At 42.6% G+C, this 23427-nt stretch overlaps 1 protein-coding gene across 2 annotated transcripts in view; it reads left to right on the top strand.

Moving 5' to 3' along the window:
- Positions 1–23427, top strand: part of LOC140715261 (uncharacterized) — a 95415-nt gene that overhangs the window by 42943 nt on the left and 29045 nt on the right. The window contains exons 5-7 of one of the 2 annotated variants that reach the window (XM_073027191.1): positions 7088–7227; positions 8443–8561; positions 22238–22536. In XM_073027191.1, coding sequence (XP_072883292.1) covers positions 7088–7227; positions 8443–8561; positions 22238–22250 — 272 coding nt within the window. In that variant the 3' untranslated portion in view covers positions 22251–22536. Of the gene's footprint in view, positions 1–7087; positions 7228–8442; positions 8562–22237; positions 22537–23427 lie in introns of those variants that run through there. The other variant, XM_073027190.1, reaches the window with a different exon arrangement.

The raw sequence follows: 23427 nt of genomic DNA, 5'->3' as shown, positions 1-23427 counted from the left end.
GTGATTTTAGAGTATGTTGTGGAGACTGTGTTGGTGGTGCTCGTCTGGTGCTTTGAGATGTTGTTATAAAGCACCAACAATGGACGTTTTTTCTGTGAAATGAACCAAGGCAAGTTAACCAATTAAAGATGTGGTGGGGTGCAGAACATCAATACAAGAGGTTCTGCAGATGCTGGAAATCTGGGAAACACACAAAATGCTGAAGGAATTTAGCAGGTCAGGCAGCATCTATGAAAATGAATAAGCAGTTGATGTTACGGGCTGAGATCCTTCATCAGGACTGGAAAGGGAGGGGGATGATGCCAGAATATGAAGGTGGGGTGGGGGGGAAGAGGAGAAGGAGCGCAAGCTAGAAGGTGATAGGTGAAGCCAGGTGGGTGGGGGAGGGGGCCTGGAGTAAGAAGCTTGGAAGTGATTGGTGGAAAAGATAAAGGGCCGGAGAAATAGGAATCTGATAGAGGAGGAGAGTGGACCATGGGAGAAAGGGAACAAGGAGCAGCACCAGGGGAAGTGATAGGCAGGAGAGAAGAGCTAAGAAGGAGACCAGAATGAGGAATTTAAGAAGGGGGAGAAAGGAAAAAATTACCAGAAATTGGAGAAATTGATGTTCATACCATTGGGCTGGAGGCTAACCAGACAGAATATGAGGTACTGCTCCTCCAACGTGAGAGTGGCTTCATCATGGCAGAAGAGCAGGCCATGGACCAACATTTTGGAATGGAAATGAGGATTGGAATTAAAATGGCTGGCAACTGAAAAATCCAGCTCTTTGCAGTTAGAGCGAAGGTGCTCGACAGAGCGGTCTCACCAATGTAGAGGAGGCCGCATTGGGAGCACCAGGTACAGTAGATGACCCCAACAGATTTGGAAATGAAGTGTTGCCTCGCCTGGAGGAACTGTTTGGGGCCCTGAATGGAGGTGAGGGAGGAGGTGAAAGGGCAAGTTTAGCACTTCTGCTGCTTGCAGGGATAAATGCCAGGAGGGAAATTGCAGCGAAAGGTTGAATGGACAAGGGAATCACGGAGGTAGTGATCCCTGCGGAAAGTGGAGACTTGGTGGGGTTAAAGATGTGTATTGTGGTAAGGTCCAATTGAAGATGGCAGAAGTTGGATGCAGAGGCTCATGCTGTGGCAGGTGAGGTCGAGAGGAACTCTATCCCTGTCAAGGCAATGGGAAGCTGGGGTGAGGGCGGCTGTCTGGGAAATGGAGGAGATGACAATAAGGGCAGTACCAATGGTGGTGGAAGGGTAACCCCATTCTTGAAGGGAGACATCTCTGTTGTCCTAGAAAGGAAAGCCTCATCCTGGGAACAGATGAGATGGAGACGAATAAACTGAGGAAAAGGATTGGCATTTTTACAGGAGACAGGGTGTGAAGAGGTTTTGTCAAGATAGCCATAGGGCAGAAGACTTTTTATTATATTGGAGATACAGTACAGTAACAGGCCCTCCTGGCCCAGTGAGCCTGCACCACTCAATTACACCCATGTGATCAATTAACCTATTAACCTGCACATCTTGGGAATGTGAGAGGAAACCAGAGCACCCAGAGGAAACCAACTGATTCATGAGGAGAATGTACAAACTCTTACAGACAGCAATAGAATTAAACCCAGGTCATTGGCACTGTAATAATGTTACAGTCACTGCCAGGCTACCGTGCTGCCCAACTAAGAGTGAGTGAGTGAGTGAGTGGGGCCTCCATCGGTCAGGGTCGACCATGGATGTTGCATCCTAGCTATCTAGTTACACTAGCCTGGACAGTACAATATGGAGATCAAGTTGTTGCCCATGTAGCAATCTCCCCTTCTTCATGCATCTGATGAACCCAAGGGAACGGCAGAGACCAATACAGTTTGGTACCAGCAGCATTGCAGGAGTTGCCAGTCAGCATTGACTCGATGTAAGACTACCTTAGGGACTCCAGCTCCGGATTTTTCCCTCAGGGTTTACTCCTGAAGCCTTCCCCATGAGTGGGTATAGTCCCATGAGATCAGAGTTTTCCTTCTCCTAGGTGAGCACCCAACCACAGCTGACGAGCCCCATCTGCCCAGAGTGACTGGTTTTAACCCAAGTGGAGTAACCCGCTTTTGCTCCTTCTCCTGTCAGCAGAAACAGTTCCACCAGGCTTAGTAGCTAAGCCACGTGTGAAGGCCAAGAGTTGTACTTGGCTGTCAGAGGTTATTTGAGGCACATGCCATTGGGAACATTTAATAAGTAGAGGGAGCTCGTCCCCATTACCACCCTCTGACTATAACAACCTTAAGGAACCCTCAACTAAGAAATAGCAGTCATAATATCATGAAGTTTACAATAGGTATGCAAAGATTGTAGATCACTCTAAGCATAAAATTGTTAATTCAAGAAGGGCCCATTTCAATGGAAGAAGAACAAATTTGGCCTAAGGAATTTGAAATCAAAGCTGGCAAATCTGAAACTGAACAAATGTGAGTCCTTTAAAACTTGAGCTAAAGTCCAAGTATATTCCCTTGAGGGAAAAGGTAGAAAATGTAAAATTCAGAGTATCCTGGAACACCAAACAGTGAAAGGATAAAATAGAACAATAAAAGAAGTATACAAGCATATATCCATTTAACACAAGTGAGAGTCAAGCTGATTTTTGGAAGTTCAGCAGGGAAGTGAGAAATGAGATAAGAGGTGAAGAGGGAGCTTGAGAAAAGACTAACAACAAACATAAAGTGGAAACAAAAATACTCACATGAATGAGAAAAGAGTTATAAGAGCCCGTGTGAGCTGATGAGAGATCAAGAATTCATTGCTACAGACAGCAGTGGAGACAAGTCACTGGGTGTATTTAAAGGAGAGCCGAGAGGTTCTTGATTAGTATGAGTGCAAAGGTTATGGAGGGAAGGCAGGAAAATGGAGTTGTGAGGGGTAATAAATTAGCTGTGTTCGAATGGCAAAGCAGATTTAATGAACCAAATGGCCTAATTCTACTGCTATGTCTTAAGGTCTTAAAATTTAATTTCCTTTTGGAGCTAAAGTCAATAGTGAGGTTCTAAATGAAGGAAGATGTAATCAAATTTCTGCATTGGCTAAAAATTACTGCAGAGCAATTATTATGCAGGTAGCTGCAAAAAGTGAATAAATCACCTGACCCAAACAGGACGCAGCTGAATTTGCTGAGATGAGCAATTGCAAAGTCCTGGACGTAATCTTGCAAGCCTCTACTCATTCAGCATGGTGCCAGGGGACTAGAAAACTGCGTATGTTACTCTGTGTTCAATAAAGAGTGCAAGGATAAATCCAGTTACATCAGCCCACTCAGTTTAACCTCAGTGGTGGGGACAGTTCTAGGGACAGTTTTCAGCTAAGTATGCACAGTCACTTGCACTTGTATGAATTGCATCAGGCTAACTCAAAATAAATGATGAAGTAACATTGAGGGTCATTGAGGAAAATGTAGTTGATGTGATGCTTAGGGACTTCAAAAGAGATTTGATGAAGAGCCACACAATAGAACCATAGAACATTACAGCACAGAAACAGGCTTTTTGGCCCTTCTTGGCTGTGCTGAACCATTTCTCTGCCTAGTCCCACTGACCTCCACCTGGCCCATATCCCTCCATACACCTCTCATCCATGTACCTGTCCAAGTTTTTCTTAAATGTTAAAAGTGAGCCCGCATTTACCACTTCATCTGGCAGCTCATTCCACACTCCTACCATGTTCCCTTTAAACTTTTCCCCCTTCACCCTTAACCCATATCCTGTGGGTTTTTTCTTCCCTAGCCTCAGTGGAAAAAACCTGCTTGCATTCACTCTATCTATACTCAACATAATTTTATATACCTCTATCAAATCTCGCCTCATTCTTCTATGCTCTAGGGAATAAAGTCCTGACCTATTCAACCTTTCTCTGTAACTCAGTTTCTCAAGTCCCGGCAACATCCTTGTAAACCTTCTCTGCACTCTTTCAACCGTATTAAGTAATAGGGATCAGAGAATAAGAGTTCATTATTCTGAAGGGAAGTGTGTAATATCTTTCTTGGGAGTTCTCACTGCTTCCTTCCACACGTTTTATTGATTTGATCACTTCAATAAGGTGGATTGATGCGAGAAGCTGGAATTGCTTTTGGATTACAGGAAGTTATGAGGGAATTTGATAGATGCAGAGGATGTAGACAGAGTAGATATAGAGAAGCATTTTTCATTGCGAGTACATTGAGAAACAGGAGGCATCAAATGAAGGTAATTTACAAAAGTGACATGAGCAACACACACAAAAAGCTGGAGGAACTTAGCAGGTCAGACAGCATCTATGGAAGTGAATAAACAGTTGACGTTATGGGCTGAGCCCCTTCACCAGGACATCTACTATTTATTCATTTCAATAGATGTTACCTGACTTAGTGAGTTCCTCCAGCTTTTTGTGTGTGTTGCTCTCAATTTCCAACATCTCCAGAACCTCTTGTGTTCAAAAGTCACATGAGGAGTTTTTTTTTACACAGCAAATGATTAGGGTCTGCAAAGCACAGAGGCAGTTTAAACTATAATATTGAAAAGGAACTCAAGAAGTGAATGAGGGAAAATCTTACAAGAAGGAGATTGGGATTTGAGTCAAACTAGATCCTTCTTACAATGAACTGATACAAATCCACTCCTTCTGTGCTGTCAGCAGTGGAGAGCTTTTGATTCATTGACTTTGTTATGGCTCATTATGATTCCCCGTTACTTGAATTTGTTGCTCAAGGTGAAGAGGTATCTATAAGAATTGCTCCCCTCCACTTGTAATGTACATCCACTAGAATCATGATCAGTTTTATACAGTAGCTAAGCACGTGGAGAATAGAAAAATGGAGGGTTATATAGGAGGAAAGGGTTAGATTGATTTTTACAGTGGATGAAAAAGGCTGGCACAACACCGTGGGCCAAAAGGCCTGTATTGCGCTGTAATGTCTGATATTCTATAGCATAAATAGACCAGAAAATATCCACATACATATTCCTGACTACAGCTTGTTCAACCAGGGTCAGGGTCTGAGAGGAGCGACCAGTGGATTTTTTTTAACATTGTCACTTCCATACACGGTAACAAAACCACATCAGTACTTTCCTCCTCATCGTAGGAAAGCACCCACATCACCAGTGACAAACCTTTGTGCGTACAAGCATGAAATGGAAAGAATGCTAAGGGATCTGCAGCTTTTGTCTGATGGAGTAAAAGAATTCAAATCTCCCAACAAGAATTACCAGAAATATGTAAACAATAATGTCAATAAAGGGGAACCAATGGATATTGTTACACGTATTAACCCTCAATAATAATGATCAGTTAGGTACTGTAAGAATCTGTATTTCCTGACTAGTACTTTATTGTCTCAGCAAACAAGCACATGAATTTAAATTCCCTGTGTATGCACCCTCCAGGCTTCCCTAACCCTCCGTGAACAGTCAACAAAGGGAAAAGCTAGTACCTGGGAAAAGGTCAAGTGTTCTCTTGCTCCCGATGTAACCCTCACGTTTCCAAAGTGGGGTCATCCACAACCACAATGGTTGGTCTCCATTGAGTTGTCACTGCCTGTACTTCCAAAATCCTCCATTCCTCGTCTTCTCCGTATCAGATCAATCTGTTTCAATTTCATGGGCTCAAGGTCATCCGACCTATGTCAGCTTCTCATTTGATGTGGCCCAAGGCTACAAGCACTTTTATGGCTCTCCTTTCAGCCCTGTGCCTTAGGGGATTTCTTTTTGTCCGTCCAACTCAGAATGGTTCAAACCAGTCCAACCAGGTCAGCCCAACGCTGGACCCAGATGACCAGAGCACAGGCTGTTCCTTCTAGAAACCTGCCATTTTTCAAAATAAACAGTTTCTTATTTGAGAATTTCAGTTCCTTATCGGGTTTAGCAGCTGCAAAGACAGTCTCACAAAATAGCCACCTCCATTCCTGCAACCACATGGCAAGAACATAGGCTTCTGCTTTGTCTGTTTCCACCACCTTTGCCTGATACCTTTTCACTAATGTGTACATTATAATTCTTTCTGGCCAATAATGCAATATTTGAACTTTCAAAACTTGCTTGGTGAGACAACATAAAGCAGTTTTTATCAAAATTAAAGCCAATGGGTTGGGATGGATGGGTCACACAAAATATGAATAAGTGGATCATTTTCATGTTGAGATTTGATATTTGTGATGTGGCACAAGGACCGATGATTTACAAAAATTAATGGCAAAGTTAAATGAGTTGGCAAAATGTTAGTAGATTTAACATGATGCAGGAAACTATGGTAAATAATTAGAAACTTGTAAACTTGGGTGTTTAGATAGACACAGAAGGTTTACATGCAGTTGCAGAAAGTAATTCAAGAGGTAAATGCAATATGGACCATTGTGTAGTTTTAGTTTTCATACTTAAGAGGGGGTGGGACTTGAAATTATGCAACCCGATTGGAGAAAAGGATTGTCCAATAAGAAAGTCTGTAGCTCAGGGAAGGCTGAACCTACTGATGTAGTATTGAGGGGAACTGACTGTCGGGGTGATGTAAAGCTATTACTCATGTTGAAAATCTAGAGCGTGGTATCAGAATAAGGTTCACCTCTCTAGGATTGAGATGAGGGAAAGTTTTGTTCAGGGCAATTTGAGAGGGCTTTCAAAACTCCTCACTTTGTAAACTGTGGATGCTTAAATCTAGGATATATTCAATGGAGGTTGATATCTTTTAGAAAAAAATGTGAATTAAATGATCTGACAATCAGGCAGGATATTATTTGGCAGAACTACATGAGAGCCATACATTCTTAAGTGCCAGGATGTTGAGATATGTATTCAAGGAAAAGCACAAGTAGAGTTGCCAGTTTACAAAATTATTAGTATGAGAAGGGAGCATGAAGTTGATGTGCTGCAATTATAATACTGAACATGTGCAACTTAACTGTATTTCCTGACTGCTGCCACTATTTCCTTTATCCAGTCAAGCTCATTTATCTTTAAATGTCCATTTACTCTCACTGTCTCAGCAGGAATGCTGGCCATTCTAATTTTTTGAATATTTTGGAGCTTGGTGTGACCATTACATGACTGTTAGGATCTGTAACAGCCATATCATAACTGTATCTGTTGAAGGTGGTGATACGGAGCCAGATGGAAAAGGATGGTTCAGGAAGCCCGTGTGCAAGGAGGTGGGAAGATCTGTAGAGACTGAGGTGAAACATAGCCTTGATGGTACAAGCAAACTGAACTCATCGCACAAAGGATTCCAAGAGGTAAGAATATAGGAATGTACGTCTACCTCAGCTCCATTTCCCTGTGCAATTCTGAGATCCTTTAATGTCCTTAATATCCAGAAATCCATTGGTCTCCGTTTTAAATAAAGTCAATGACCTGAAGTGCAGAAAATTGCAAGTATCCAGTACTGTCTGACATAGTTCCTACTCTAAACTCCAGAGCCATGGGAAATCTTTGCTCCACATTCACCCTTTCAAACCTTGTAATAACTTTGTTAGTTTCAGTGAAGGAAGCCCTGAACACTGCCCGAACACAGGGCAAGACTGTTCGACTTCACCTCATACAACTAACCACCATCCCAAGAACCTCTCCGTTGAATCTTTATTGTATACTCTCTGTAGCAGATAAATCTTTTGGTAGGTGACAAAGTTAAACTGTATACGGTACTTGCACAGAGCCCTATGTCTTTGTAGTAAGACAGCTTTTATTCCTGCACTCTTCTCAAAAGCGGTTGTACCTATTTGCTTCAATTTGATTTTTTTCTCTTGTCTGTTTCCAGCTGCTGTTTTTTTAAAGTAATTTGTAGCTTAGACTTTATAAGACATTGGTCAGGTTACACTTGGAATATGGTGAGTTTTGGGCCCCTTATTTAAGAAAGGATATGTTGGGATTGGAGAAGGTTCACAGAAATTTCATGAGAATTAGCCAGGGACTGAAAGGGTTAAAAAGCAAGGAATGTTTGATGACCCTGGGCCTTTACTCGCTGGTGTCCTTAATGATGGATGCTGATCTTTCTGTGACAATGCTCCATGTAGATGTGCTCAACGCTGAGAAGGACTTTTACCCGTGATGGACTGGGCCATATCCACTACTTTTTGTAGTATTTTTCGTTCAAGAGCATTGGTGTTTCCATACCAGGCAGTTCTGCATCCAGTCAATGTACTCTCCAAAACATCTACAGACAGGTCCTCTGAAATGATAAGACCAAGGAATTTAAAGTAGCTGGTCCTCTCTACCTCTGATCCCACAATGAGGACTGGCTCGTGGAAACCTGGATTCCTCCTCTTGAAGTCAATTATCAGCTCCTTGGTCTTGCTGACGTTGAGTTATAGATTGTTGTTGTGGCACCACTCAGCCAGATTTTCCGTCTCCCTCCTATATCCTGGATCGTCAGCATGTTTGATTCAAGAAATGGCAGTGGTGTTGTTAGCAAACTTAAATACAGCATTGACATTTTATTCTTTGTTCTTCAGGTAAAGGCACAATCTGGTGGGAAAGTCAAAGTTCTGGTTAGGAATTCCAGTTTAACAAAACAGAGCAATGCCCAAGAAGTGTCCAGCTTCACAAAAAGTTCCTACGGACAGCTCTGCAGGTAAAAAGAAATGTGTGCTTGTTCATTATTTTACATAAGTACCTTTTAAAGTTTGTTATTGAGTAGGGGGATAACAGATGTTGATTGAGGGATGTGTGGGTATTAAGGATTTGTGTTGGTTTAGGGAATTGGGAAGATGTATTTTATTGAGGGTGTTGCAACACGATGTGCTTCAGGGAGGTGGGTGGTTGTGTAAGGGATTTTGTGTTGGTCAGGTATGATAAAAGGTATGATAGAAAAAGCTATTGACGCTATAATGTTTAAGAGAAGTTTGGATAAGTACGAGGATGAGAAGGCTATACTCCAGGAGCAGATTGCACTAGGCAGAATTGCACTTTGGCATGAACTCGATGGGCTGAAGGGCCTATTTCTGTGCTAGATTGCTCTATGATTATAAAAGCAAGTAAAGATTGTGTTCAAGGGACAGGTCAGAGGTTGAGAGTCAGGAATGTTGTGTATATCAAGGTGGAGGTGAGCGTGTTTTGTGTAAAGGACACTTAACACCAGTATGTATTAGGGAATGTACACTGGTGTACATGTTGACATTTGTACCATCGACTCTGTGTTGGAGAGGATATTGCGGTATACTTACCACCGTAAGTGTGTTGCCAGATGTGTGCTGGGGATACACATCAGACATTGTGTGTTGGAAAATAAATCAGAAAATGGGTCAGGGAGCATTCACAGAGAAAGGAACAGATCTGTGTTTCACGTCAATGACCTCTCATCGGAATAGGATAAATGAGAAACGGAGAGGGGAGAGTGGAACGGAATGGAGAGAATACATATATCAAACAAGGTGCAGATCAATGCTGTCAAAGTAACAATTACTTTAACTTCCAGAAATTAGAGACAGAATAGAGTAAAAGAGAAAAAAACAAAACTGAAATATCCAGCAGCATCAAATGGTAAGAGGTAAAGCGAACTGGTTATCTGAAATCGCTGATTGCAGTATTGAGTCCCAGGGAAGGCGGTGTGCCAAGCTGGGACACGTGGTGCTGTTCCTCATGCATATCTGGGGCATTGCTGTAGTAATGTAGGAGGCCACTGACAGAGAGGCTGGGGTGGAACTGGGATAAGAATTAAAGTGACGTGACTGGAAACTGACCATCGTGCTTTGGACTAACTAGAACGTTCTGCAATACGATCACTCAATCTGCATTGGCTTCTTCAATGTAGGGGAGACCATATTGTGAGCTCTGAATGGAAGAAGTGAAAGTGGGTTGTTGCTCGACCTGGAAAGGGCATATTGGTCATTGTATGGAGGAAGGAGCAACGTGTTGCACCTTGTAGGACGTTCTGTGTGCAAGGGCCATTTGGCAGAGATGGAAGGGGGAATGTGGACTCTCAAGTCCCTTCAGAATGCTGAAAGAGAAAGATGTGTCTGCTGCTGGCATCACACTCAATGTGACAGAATGGATCCTGGGTGGTTGTTGAGGATAAGTGGAAACATTTCCTCCTTCTGTTTGGGAGGATACAAGGTGAGATTGGAGCATAAGTAAATAGAGAAGATACAGTTGAGAGCTCTGTGCACCATTGGTGTTTGACATGAGGGATTTGTGTCAGGGAGGTGTGCAGAGGGCACAGCTGCAGGGTACGTTTGAGGGAAGTCAAACATGTACTGAGGATGATTGAAAGTCTGTAGATGTAGATGTATATTGAGTGTTGGGTGTTGAGAGATTAACCCCAGTGAAACAAATGTTAGGGAGTGATACCAGAATCAGAATCAGGTTATTATCACCGGCACGTGATGTGAAATTTGTTAACTTAGCAACAGCCGTTCAATCCAATAAATAATATAGAAGGATGGATGGATGGATAAATAAATAAATAGATAAATCTTATTCGGTATACTTTATACAGTATACATATATTGACTAGATTAAAAACCATGCAATAAACAGAAATTCTATATATCTTAAAAAAGTGAGGTAGTGTCCAAGAGTTCAATATCCATTTAGGAATTAGATGGCAGAGGGGAAGAAGCTGTTCCTGAATCGCTGAGTGTGTGCCTTCAGGCTTCTGTACCTCCTACCTGATGGTAACAGTGCGAAAAGATCATGCCCTGGGTGCTGGAGGTCCTTAATGATGGACGCTGCCTTTCTGAGACACCACTCCTTGAAGATGTCCTGGGTACTTTGTAGGCTAGTACCCAAGATGGAGCTGACTTCTGCAGCTTCTTTCAGTCCTGTGCAGCAGCTCCTCCATACCAGACAGTGATGCAGCCTGTCAGAATGCTCTCCACAGTACATCAATAGAAGTTTTCGAGTATATTTGTTGATGTACCAAATTTCTTCAAACTCCTAATAAAGTATAGCCACTGTCTTGCCTTCTTTATAACTGTATCAATATGTTGGGACCAGGTTAGATCCGCAGAGGTCTTGACACCCAGGAACTTAAAGCTGCTCACTCTCTCCACTTCTGATCCCTCTATGAGGATTGGAATGTGCTCCTTCATCTTACCTTTCCTGAAGTCCACAATCAGCTCTTTCATCTTACTGACGTTGAGTGCCAGGTTGTTGCTGTGACACCACTTCACTAGTTGGCATATCTCACTCCTGTATGCCCTCGCATCGCCACCTGAGATTCTACCAACAATGGTTGTATCATCAGCAAATTTATAGATGGTATTTGAGCTATGCCTAGTCAAATAGTCATGTGTATATAGAGAGTAGAGCAGTGGACTAAGCACACACCCCTGAGGTGCATCAGTGTTGATCGTCAGTGAGGAGGATATGTTATCACCAATCCACACTGATTGTGATCCAGGTCCTTGCTGAGGCAGGAGTTCAGTCTAGTCATGACCAACCTCTCAAAACATTTCATCGTTGTCGATGTGAGTGCTACCGGGTGATAGTCATTAAGGCAGCTCACATTATTCTTTTTAGGCACTGGTATAATTGTTGCCTTTTTGAGGTAAGTGGGAACTTCCACCCGTAGCAGTGAGAGGTTGAAAATGTCCTTGAATACTCCTGCTAGTTGGTTGTCTCAGGTTTTCAGAACCTTACCAGGTACTCCATCGGGACCTTCCACCTTGAGAGGGTTTACTCTCTTTAAAGACAGCCTAACATCAGCCTCTGAGACAGAGATCATCAAGGTGCAGCAGGGATCTTCACAGCTGTAGTTGTGTTCTCCCTTTCAAAACAAGCATAGAAGGCGTTGAGTTCATCTGGTAGAAGCATCACTGTCATTCATACTATTTGGGTTTTGCTTTGTAGGAAGTAATGTCTTGCAGACCCTGTCAGAGTTGCCGTGCATCCAAAGTCTCCTCCAACCTCGTACAAAATTATCTCTTCGCCCTTGAAATAGCTCTTCACAAATCATACCTGGTTTTCTGGTACAGGCCTGGGTTGCCAGACTTGAATACCACAGATCTAGCCTTCAGCAGATGACATACCTCCTGGTTCATCCACAGCTTTTGGTTTGAGAATGTGCAGTAAGTCTTTGTCAGCACACACTCATCCACACAGGTTTTAATGAAGTCGGTAACAACTGCAGCATACTCATCCAAATTCAAAGATGAGTCCCTGAATACAGTCCAGTCCACTGATTCAAAGCAGTCCTGTAGGTGCTCCTGTGCTTCCCTTGTCCAAACCTTCTTGGTCCTCACTGCTGGTGCTGCAGTCAACAGTCTCTGTCTATACTCAGGGAGTAGAAGTACAGCCAGGTGATCAGACTTCCTGAAGTGAGGGCGTGGAATAGCACGGTAGGCATTCTTGATGATGGTGTAACAATGGTCCAGTGTGTTGTTTCCTCTGGTATTGCAAGTGATCTGTTGATGGTAATTGCTTAGTGATTTTTTCAGACTGGCCTGGTTAGAATCTCCCAAATCAAGGGTGAAGGCATTAGGGTACACTGTTTCGTGCATGTTGATCCCATTGCTCAGATCATCTAAAGCCTGCTTGACATTGGCCTGAGGTGGAATGTAAACTGCTACCAAAATAGCCCTGGAGAACTCCTGTGTTAGGTAAAGAAGATGGAATTTAACTGCTAGATATTCCAGGTCTGGTGAGCAGAATTGGGACAGCACTGATATATTTGTACACCAGGAAGAGTTGATCATGAGGCTTACTCCTCCACCTCTGCTTTTGAGAGACTCTACAGATCTATCCTGACGGTGTATAGTAAACCCGTCGATCTGAATCGCTGCATCTGGTACAGAAGGGGTTAATCAGGATTCTGTGAAACAAAGGACACACATGGTCCTAATGTCCCTCTGATTCAGCACTGTAGCTCTGAGATCATCGATTTTATTCACCAGAGACTGCACGTTTGCCAGCAAGATAGTCAGTACTGGGAGTTTAAAATCCCGTTTCCTTAAAAACACTTGTAACCCCGCTCTACGCCCACGCTTCGGCCGTGGGCACTTCCATCCACAATCAGAGTTGTTTCCATCAGTTTTAAGCAGCAATAGTTTGTTTAAACACATTAAGGCACTTTGTTGACTGTACTGACTTTGGAAGCAGTTGTACTTTTTAGCTGTGTCAGGCTGAAACAAGAATATTTAATCATATCCATTGAGAGTACTGCTGCTACTCAAGTTGCCCCTAGGCGCCCTGGAAGTAATCACAAGAATAGTGTGTTGGTCAAATAGGTGTGTTTCAGACCAGCTATGTTAGGCTGGTATGCTTGTCCATGTGCATGTCAGAATAGCAGTATGGGTCGATATGTGTCAGAATGAGTGTTTTGGCAGGGGTGTCTCAAAGACTCCATTTTGGGGTCGTGTATGTTTGTAGAATTATAGTCACAGAGTCATACAGCTGGAAAAAGGCCACCATGTCCCCACTGAACAGTGAGCCCCAGTCTGTGTTCATCCCATCATCCAGCACAGTCAGTTCACCTGCTGAGTTCCTCCAGACTTCTGTGTGTATTGCTCAGGATTTACTGCATCTGCGGAATCTCTTGTTTCTATGTTTTACACGTTTGACTAGACACCTCTTAAAGGCTGTTAGCAAATCTGCATACAGCACGCTGTCAGCAATGAGTTCCAGGTTATTTACCATTGCCTGGTTGAGAAAAGTCCCTCTTAGATCCCCTCTAAAATCTCAACCCTTACCCTAACTCTATGTCCTCTACTATTATTCAAAGTGGTGTTTATAGTCATCTGCACAAGTACATGTATGCACAGGTGCAATGAAAAACCTACTCGTGGCAGCATCACAAGAAAAGCATCAATTAAACATATACACAACTTTTACAAGAAAGGACACAATGGGAACAAAAAAGAAATGTTCATTGTAGTGCAAAGTGATTAAAGTGGACACACTGTTCTAACTGTAGTGATTAGGGTTTTGCTGGTTAGTTCAAGAACCAAATGGTTGAAAGCAAGTAGCCATTCTTGAACCTGGTGATGTGGGACTTCAGGTTTCTGTACCTTCTGCTCAGCAGTAGCTGCAAAACTATGTCATGGCCTGAATGGTGGGGATCTTTGATGATAGATGTTTCCTTGTTAATGCAGTGCCTCCTGTAGATGCTACTGATGGTGAGGAGAGATATGCCCATGCTATGTTTGATAGACTCCATTACTCTGCAGCTTCTTACGTTCCCGTGCATTCAAATTGCCATACCAGACAACGATGAAACCAAGATACTTTAAATAGTGCATCTGTAGAAGCTTATGAGAGTGTTTGATGACAAGGCAGCCTCCTTAGTTAAAGAAAGTAAAGACACAGTTGCTTTCTTTGTGATTGCATCTATGTGCTGGGCTCAGGACAGTTCAACCGATATTTGACCCTTTTTGCACATTGGATGTGCGCCTATCTTTGTTTTGTGTGTGTGTGTGTGTGTGCGTGCGTGCGTGCGTACGTATGTGTGTGTGTGTTTTGTGTAATCTGTTGTTTTTCTTTATTTTGTGAGTGCCTGCGTGAAGTCAAATCTCAAGCTGTATATGGCATACGTACTCCAATAATAAATTTGAACTTTGAGTTTCCCATTACTTACTCTACCTATGGCCTTCATAAGTTTATATACCTTTTCATGTCCCTTCGTATCCTCCTCCACTTCAGGGAAAAATTATGTAGCCTCTCCAGTCTCTCCTTACACCTGAAATGTTCTGTCCAAAGAATCAGAATCAGGTTTAAGGTCACCAGCATATGTTGTGAAATTTGTTGTTATGCGGTACATTGTAATACATAATTTAAAAACTGTAAATTACAAAGTAGTTAAATATACATTTTAAAACATTAAATTATATAACATGAGTGAACCTGCAGATGCTGGAAATAAATAAAAACACAAAATGCTGGCAGAATTCAGCAGGCCAGACAGCATCTATGGGAGGAGGTAGTGACAACGTTTCAGGCCGAAACCCTTCATTAGGAGGGATGTCTCCTGATGAAGAGTTTCGGTCCGAAACGTCGTCACTACCTCCTCCCATAGATGCTGTCTGGCCTGCTGAGTTCTGCCAGCATTTTGTGTTTTTATTAAATTATGTAAGTAGCGCAAAAAAGAGAGAACAAAAGTGGTGAGGTGGTGTTCAAGGGTTCAATGTCCAATCAGAAATCTGATGGCAGACGGCAAGAAGCTATTTCTGAAATGCTGAGTGTGTGCCTTCAGGCTCCTGTACCTCCTCCCTAATGGTAGCAATGAGAAGAGAGCATGTCCTACTAGCGCCCATGATGAAGCTGACTAAGTTCACAACTTTCTTAACTTCCCCCAATCCTGTGCAGTGACTCCCCACCCCCCATACCAGACGACGATGTGGCCAATTAGAATGTTCTCCACGGTATTTGAGTGTCTTTGTCGACATATCAAATCTCTTCAAATTCCTGATTAAATATAGCTGCTGTTTTGCCTTCTTTGTAACTGCATCAATATGTTGGGTGCAGGATAGATCCTCAGAGATGTTGCTCACTAATTCCACTTATGATCCCTCGATGAGGACTGGTGTGTGTACCATCGTCTTACCCTTTCTGAAGTCCACAATCAATTCTTTGGTCTTAATGTCATTGAGTATGAAATTGTTGCTGCAACACCACTCAACCAGATGATCTATCTCACTCCTGTATACCTTCTCGTCACTGACTGGAATTCTGCCGACAATAGTTGTGTCATCATCAAATTTATAGATGGCATTTGAGCTGTGCCTAGCCACACAGTCATGGGTGTAGAGAGAGTAGAGCAGTGGGCTCAGCTGGCATCCTTGAGGTACGCTAGTGCTGATTATAAGCGAGGTGGAGATGTTATTTCCGATCCATACAGACAGAGGTCTTATGGTGAGGAAGTCGAAGATCTAGTTGCAGGGGAAGGTACAGAGACCCAGGTTTTGGAGTTTTTTGATCAAATTGTAGGAATGATTGTGTTAAATGCTGAGCTGTTGTCAATATACAGCAGCCTGGCATGTAATTAGTATTGTCCAGGTGATCAAAGGCCGCGTGAAGAGCCAATGAGATCGCATGGCTGCAGACCTATTGTGACGATAAGCATATTCCAGTGGGTCCAGGTCCGTGCTGATGCGGGAGTAGATTCCAGCCATAACCAACTTCTCAAAGCACTTCATCACTGTAGAAGTGAGTGCTATTGGATGATAGTCATTAAGGCAGCTCACCCTGCTCTTGGGCATTGGTAGGATTGTTGCTCTTTTGAAGCAGGTGGGAACTTCCAAGTGTAGCAATGAAAGGTTGCTACAAGCCTGTTATATCTTTCCTGCATCTTCTCCAGCACTGTCATTTCTTTCTAAGTTCAGGCAATACCCTGACAGAAGTTTTATAATATTGGAATATAACCTCCCTGCTCTTGCATCAGTGTCTTGACCAATGAAGGCCAGTATCCCCCATGCCTTTTTAGACATGTTATCTACCTTCCGCTTTCAAAGATCTTTTGACTTGCACATCACGGTGCCTGTAAAGGAAGAAATGTCCATACAAAATAAACTGTGCGCCTCTGCAGGCCAGAGCATTCCCCACCTGGCATCCATAAGATGTCAAACTTAACAACTGAAACCAAAAGCCAAATGGCTATTACATTAAGTCTTTGGCACTAAAAAGATAGTCCCTGAGACTGGTCTTGAAGACCATCTTCCTACACCTACTTTCACCATTTTCACTTTGAAAAAGCTAGCCTCATTGATGAAAAATGTAAATAGGATTGAAAGAGTGTAGAGAAAGTTTCTAAGGATGTTACCGGGACTTGAGAACCTGAGTTATAGGGATGGGTTGAAAAGATTAGGACATTATTTCTAGTGGGGGTCAGCAAGAAATGCTGGGCCAGGAGAGGGTGAGCTGACCAGCTTGGATCCTCCTGTAGCATGAGCAGCCAGGTTGAGATAATCAGAAACACCATTCCCTTGACTCTTCTGAATTGACCACCTGATATCTTGAATCCTATTATGTACATAAACATAGAATCTCCTTGTTTTATTAAACATAACAGAGCAATATCTTGCTGTCAGTAAAGAACTTTATATCATCTAGCTCTGTGTCCAGCTCTTCAGTTATCAGCTCTTTGCCTTGCCCAGGATGAATCCAATTTCACTATAGGTAGCAGCTTCAGGTATGCAACACCTGCAGTTGATTTAGTTGACGTTTCACGGAAGAGGTAGGCCACTTTCTTTTTGGCTGCCGATAGCAGAATGATTGTGTATGTTCTTGAAATTTTCAAGCCTTTAAGATCCTGAAGGGAAGAACACCACTGATCCCACAGCTCATGTTTCTCTTTAGTGTCATAGAACACTAAAGCACAGAAACAGGCTCTATGGCCCATCTGGTCTGTGTCAAACCATTAACCTACCTAGTTCCATCGAGGTGCATCCAGACCATAGCAATCCATATCGCTCCAATTGATGTAGCTATCGAAATTTCTCTTAAATGGTGAAATTGACCCTGCATCCACCACTTACATTGGTAACACTCTCACCACCCTCTGAGTGAAGAAGTTGCCCCTGATGTTCCCTTTAAACATTTGACCTATGATGCTTAACTGATGACCTCTAGATGTAGTCTCACTCAACCTCAGTGGAAAAAGCATACTTGGTTTAACCCTATCTATATCCTTCATTATTTTGTATACCTCTATTAAATCTCCCGTCAATCTTCTACGTTCTAGGAAATACAGTCCTAATCTTTTCAAACCTTCCCTATAACTCAGGTTCTCAAGTCCGATAACATCCTTGTAAACTTTCTCTGCACTCTTTCAATCTTATTTACATTTTTTCTGTAGATGGGTGACCAAATCTGCACACAATGTTCCAAATTAGGCCTCACCAACATCTTACACAATTTCAACATAACATCCCAACTCCTGTACTTAATACATTAATTGATGAAGGCCAATGTGCCAAAAACTTTCTTTATGACCCTATCTACCTGTAGTGCCACTTTCAAGGAATTATGGATCTGTATTCTGAGATCCATCTGTTCTACAGAACTCCTCCGTGCCCTATTGCTCACTTTGTAAGTCCTACCCTGGTTGGTCCTCCCAAAGTGCAACACCTCACACTTGTCTGCATTAAGTTCCATCTGCTGTTTTTCAGCCCATTTTTCCAGCTGGTCCAGACCCCACTGCAAGCTTTGATAGTCTTCCTCGCTATCCACTACACCCCAAATCTTAGTGTCATCTGCAAATTGATCCAGTTTACCACATTATCATCCAGATCATTGATATTCAGTAGATGACAAATAGCAATGGACCCAGCACCAATCCCTGTGGCACAGCACTAGTTCCAGTACTCCAATCAGAGAGGCAACCATCTGCAAACACACTCTGGCTTGCTCTGGCAGGCCAATGTCTTATTCAATTTGCTACCTCACGTTGAGTGCCAAATGACTGAACCTTCTTGACCAACCTACCATGTGGGACCTTATCAAAGGTCTTCCTAAGTCCATGCAGACAACATCCATCTGCATCGCCTTCATCAAATTTCCTGGTAACTTCCTCAAAAAAACTATAAGATTGGCTAGACATGACTTACTCTGTACAAAGCCATGTTGACTATTCCTAATCAGTCCTTGTCCATCTAAAAGTTTATATATCATGTCCCTTAGAATACCTTCCTATAACTTTCCCACTACTGATGTCAGGCTCACTGGTCTATAACTTCTTGGCTTATTATTAGAGCTTTTTTAATATAATGGAACAACATTAGCTGTCTTCCAATCCTCCAGCATCTCACCTGTGGCTAAGGATGTTTTAAATATCTCTGCTGGAGCCCCTGCAATTTCTGCATTAGCTTCCCACAGGGCCTGAGGGAACACTTGTCAGGCCCTGGGGATTTATCCATCCTAATGTGTGTCAAGACAACAAACACCTTCTCTGTAACCTGTGTAGGGCCATGACCTCACTGCTCCATTGCCTCACTCTTTGTCCATCTCCCAAGTAAATGCAGATGCAAAAAAAACATCTAAGGTCTCCCCCATCTCTTTCAGCTCCGCACACAGATTAGCACTCTGATTTTACTAAGGACCAATTTTGTCTCTTGTTATCATTCTTTTCTTAATAAATCTATAGAAGCCTTTGGGATTCTCCTTCACCTTGTCTGCTATATGAACCTCAGTCTTCTTTTAGCCCTCCTGATTTTGTTATTTCAGTGTTCCTTTGCTTTTCCTGTACTCCTCAGGTACCTCATTTGTTGCTACCTACCTATGCTATACATCTTCTTTTTCTTATCTAGGGCCTCAATCTCTCTCGAAAACCAAGGTTCCTTACACTTGTTATCTTTACCTTTTATTCTGGCAAGCACGTTCAAGCTTTGTACCCTCAGAATTTCACTTTTGAAGGCCTCCCACTTATCAAGTACACCTTTGCCATAGAACAACCTGTCCCAATCCACATTTGTCAGATCCTTTCTGATACAATCAGATTGACTTTCTCCAATTTAGAATTTCATCCCAAGGACTAGAGCTATCCTTTTTCATAATTATATCCCTTGAAACTAATGGCATTATTATCACTAGATGCAAAGTGTTCCCTTACACAAACTTTTGACACCTGCCCTGTCTTATTCCTTAATAGGTGATCTGGTATCACACTCTCTCTAGTTGGGACTTCTTTGCACTGATTGAGGAAACTTTTCAGCACACGTTTGATGAACTCTTTCCAATCTACTCCTCACCTCTTCTCCCCCACTTCCCTTCTGAGCCACAGAGCCAGAATCAGTGCCAGAGACCTTACCACTGTGGTTTTCCTCTGCTAGGTCATCTCCACCCCCCTCCCCCCCCCCCCCCCCCACCAACAGTATCCAGAGCAGTATACCTGTTGTTGAGAGGAACAGCCACAGGGGTTCACTGCACTGGCTGCCTATCCCCTTTCCTTCCCCTGACAGTTAACCAGTTACCTGTGTGTGCACGTTGGGTTTAACTATCTCCCTGTGTGTCCTGTATTATCAATCTCTCAACCTCCTGAATGATCCGGAGTTCATCCAATTCCAGCTTAACATGGTCTGTTAGAAGCTGCAGCTGGATGCACTTCTCGCAGGTGTAGTCGTCAGGGATATTGGAGGCTTCCCTGCATTCCCACATACACAAGAGGAGCATTTCAGTGTCCTGTCTGGCATCCCTACTGCTCTAACTGTGCATTGAGAAAGAAATAAACAATAAATAACAAAGAAAAGGAAACCTACCTATGGCCTATGCATTTCCTCGCTAAAGCTTCAGTTCCCTACTCCAACACCAGCCCACCCACACAATGGTCGCTCCACTTAAACCTAACATTTTTTTAATTGTTCCTTGCCAGGTGGCTAATTATGTACAATCCAATAGCACCTCAGGAATTGTGGCACACAGCAAGTGCCAACTGCCCCCATTCACTTCTTTTAAACTTTAAGGAGTGGGATACCCCATCCACGTGTTCGAGGTCAACTCTCTTAACATGAAGCGTCCCTGGATACTGACTGGAGTAACAAATCCAAGAGGGCCAGATAAGCTGTTGATAATTGATAGCACACCAAGACACATAAGGGGTCTTTCAGTATCAGTGACCAGGAAAGTAAGGGCATCGGTAATGAGATACCATCCAAGGCTCAGACTGTGCTGCATAGAAGGGAGATCCTGTCCAAGATCAATATTCTGTAGATCTTTGGCTAGACCTTCATGATTGCATGATCTCAGCACTGTTGGATGTGATCTTATGCGGTCTGAGATTAGACTGCGCTAACATGTCTTGCACTGTTTTCAGCATGCTGACAGTCTCTTCTGCATTAGAAAATGATTTAAGACCTCCAGCAGCATAGAAATGCCTTTCTATGTATTTCCATGCTTCAGTCCCGAATTCCTTCTCTCCCTCAATAGTTGTCCTCTTAAGGTCATGGATTAGCACAGCTAGTGAGGGACAGTTACCAAATACATGAACTCTCATGTGGTACCCCAGAATCTCGTTCTCCAATTGGTGGTCATGAAACCATGAGAATCTGAGGTAGTCTTGATAATCCTCTTACATGGGGAAGTTGTGGAACAGTTGTTCGATGTCTGCCATCACTGCAATAGACTCATTTCTGAAGCACATGAGGACCCCAAGCTGACTGTTGTTGAGGTCTGGACCCCGCAAGAGCACATTGTTCAGTGATGCGCCTTTGAACTGCACACTTGAATTAAAGACGATCGTATTTGTGCAGGTATCGGGGGTGGTAAACTCCAAATATGTGCAAATACCAGTTTTCTTTGTTGGGATCTGGTGGACGTGCTAATTCAGCAGGATTATTCCTGAAGAGTCTCTCCATAAACTCCACATAATGATCTCTCAATTCTGGTTTGCTTCTGAGGAACATGAGTTGACTGTCGGCTTGCTCTCTGTTGTTTGGTAGGAGCTGTGGCAAGCAAAAAGCAAGGGGAACTGCACAACTTTTAACTTGTCTTTCTGAGCTGTTTGTTCACAATTTGAAAGAAGACCGTATCTTCGATGGAAGGTGGCAGCTTATAATCATCTTCCAAGTAACAGAAGATCAGCTTATCTATATCTGGTTGTCAGGGTGCTTGATCTGCTTATCTACAATCTTCTCTTTCCTACAGATTCTACTCTCACAGGGTCTGAAATGACTTGAACACCTGCTTTCCAGGACATTAGTCTTAAATGTGCTGACAGGGGGGGGCGGGTGGGGGGGGGTGCTGATGAGCACCATTGAAGCAGATTTCACCTACTGTGACCCAGCCCAGGTCCAGTCATTGGCCATTAGGTGCATTGTGCTGACCATTATGCTGTTCACATACCTCATGTGTGTGGTTGGCATCTCTGCCAGGCAACAGGAAAATCACAGCAGCAGAGTCAAGTGGGGGGAATCTTGTCAGGCATGGCCTTAATATGTGAATGATAACATGCAGATTCAGGAGTTGGGATTTTATTCTCTGTTGGTGGGAAGATGGTCGCACTCAATGAGGGTTGGCAAGGGTAAGCAGATCTCCTTTCCTGTTGACTCCATGACAAATCCACTGGCTCTTCTTCCAGCAACTTCTGATGTTCCAAAACATGTCTTTAGAGTGTGTAGGGAAACAGATCTTTGAATATTGAATGTCAAAGGACGTTGACTTTGCCAATGGCACATTGTTCAGGGTGTCCTTTCGGGTAGATGTTTGCTGGACGTATTTTAGAACAGGATTTGCCTTGGAAGGGGGGCATCACGTGATGATGTAGGATCGAGACGTGGAAATCCAGCTCTCCCGTAAAAAAACTAATAAATTAATGTTTAAGTGAAGAAAAGTTAGTAAATATTTTCTAAAAACTACGTCTAAACTACTCAGGATTTTCTTTAGATATGCCTCCTAAACAGACAAAGAAGAAAACTTCTACTTTGAAGACAGTACAAGCTGGGCCGGCCACCATGAAGAAGCCTCGGACTCAAGTGCATCTTACCTCCGGCGATACAGAACAGAAATCAGCGGCAACATCAACAGTCTCCAAGAAGGAACAACAGGAACTGCGCGTGCGCGCAGGAAAGGGCATGCGCAAACATGAGCAATTTGAACTACAAATCCCAGCTACGATTGGAAGCAGAAGTGAAAATGAACCCGAGGAGGATTCGGATTCTCTGGAACATACAGATGAAGATAAGGAGGTAAAAGAAGAACAACAGGAAGAGGTTGGAGGTGGAGGATATTCTGGAGACATAAGAGAAGCTTTGGCACAAATAATGCATGAATTAAAAGAGTTAAAAACATTAAAAATAATAAAAGAAGATATTAAAAATATGAGGACTATGTTTGATAAAATTGTGAAAAAACAGGAGAAAATGGACAAGAATGTTAAAAAGCTGGAAGAAATAATGGGAGACACTATTGATAGAATGAATAAAATGGAAGATAATATTCTTGCCTGGACATCAGAAAGAAAATGACTGTTGGAAAAAATAGATGTGCTTGAAAATTTTAGTAGACAAAATAATATTAAAATTATTGGTATTAAAGAAGGGATAGAGGGAGAGGATCCAATAAAAAAATTTCAAAAATGGATCCCGGAAAATTTGGAAATGAAAGAGGGAACCCAGTTGATTGAAATCGAAAGGGTCCACAGAGCCTTAAGACAAAAACCTCAACCTGATCAAAACCCATGACCAATCTTGATAAAATGCTTAAGATATCAAGATAAAGAAAAGATCCTGAAGGCGGCTGCCCAATGTGCCAGAAGAGAAATGAGCCATTGATGATAGAAGGGAAAGCAGTTCTTTTCTATCCTGACACAAGTTATGACCTTTTGAAGAGAAAGAAGGAATTTAACCCAGCGAAAAAAGTTTTACGGGAAAAGGATTATAAATTTATATTGCGCCACCTGGCAACACTGATAATTTTTTTGGATGACGGAAAAAGAAGATTTTTTACTGATCATCGGGATGCAGAGGAGTTTGCACAAGAACTCCCAAATATTCGCTAGACACAGTAAAGATTTAAAAGTGAAACAGTTTAAATTGAAGACGGAGACACTGAAGTGAGTTGATGGACATTAAGGA

This window comes from Hemitrygon akajei, chromosome 23 (genome assembly GCF_048418815.1).
Source record: "Hemitrygon akajei chromosome 23, sHemAka1.3, whole genome shotgun sequence".
Taxonomy (NCBI): Eukaryota; Metazoa; Chordata; class Chondrichthyes; order Myliobatiformes; family Dasyatidae; genus Hemitrygon; species Hemitrygon akajei.
The sequence above is the reverse complement of the archived record's forward strand: the minus strand, read 5'-3'. Positions and strand labels throughout refer to the sequence as shown.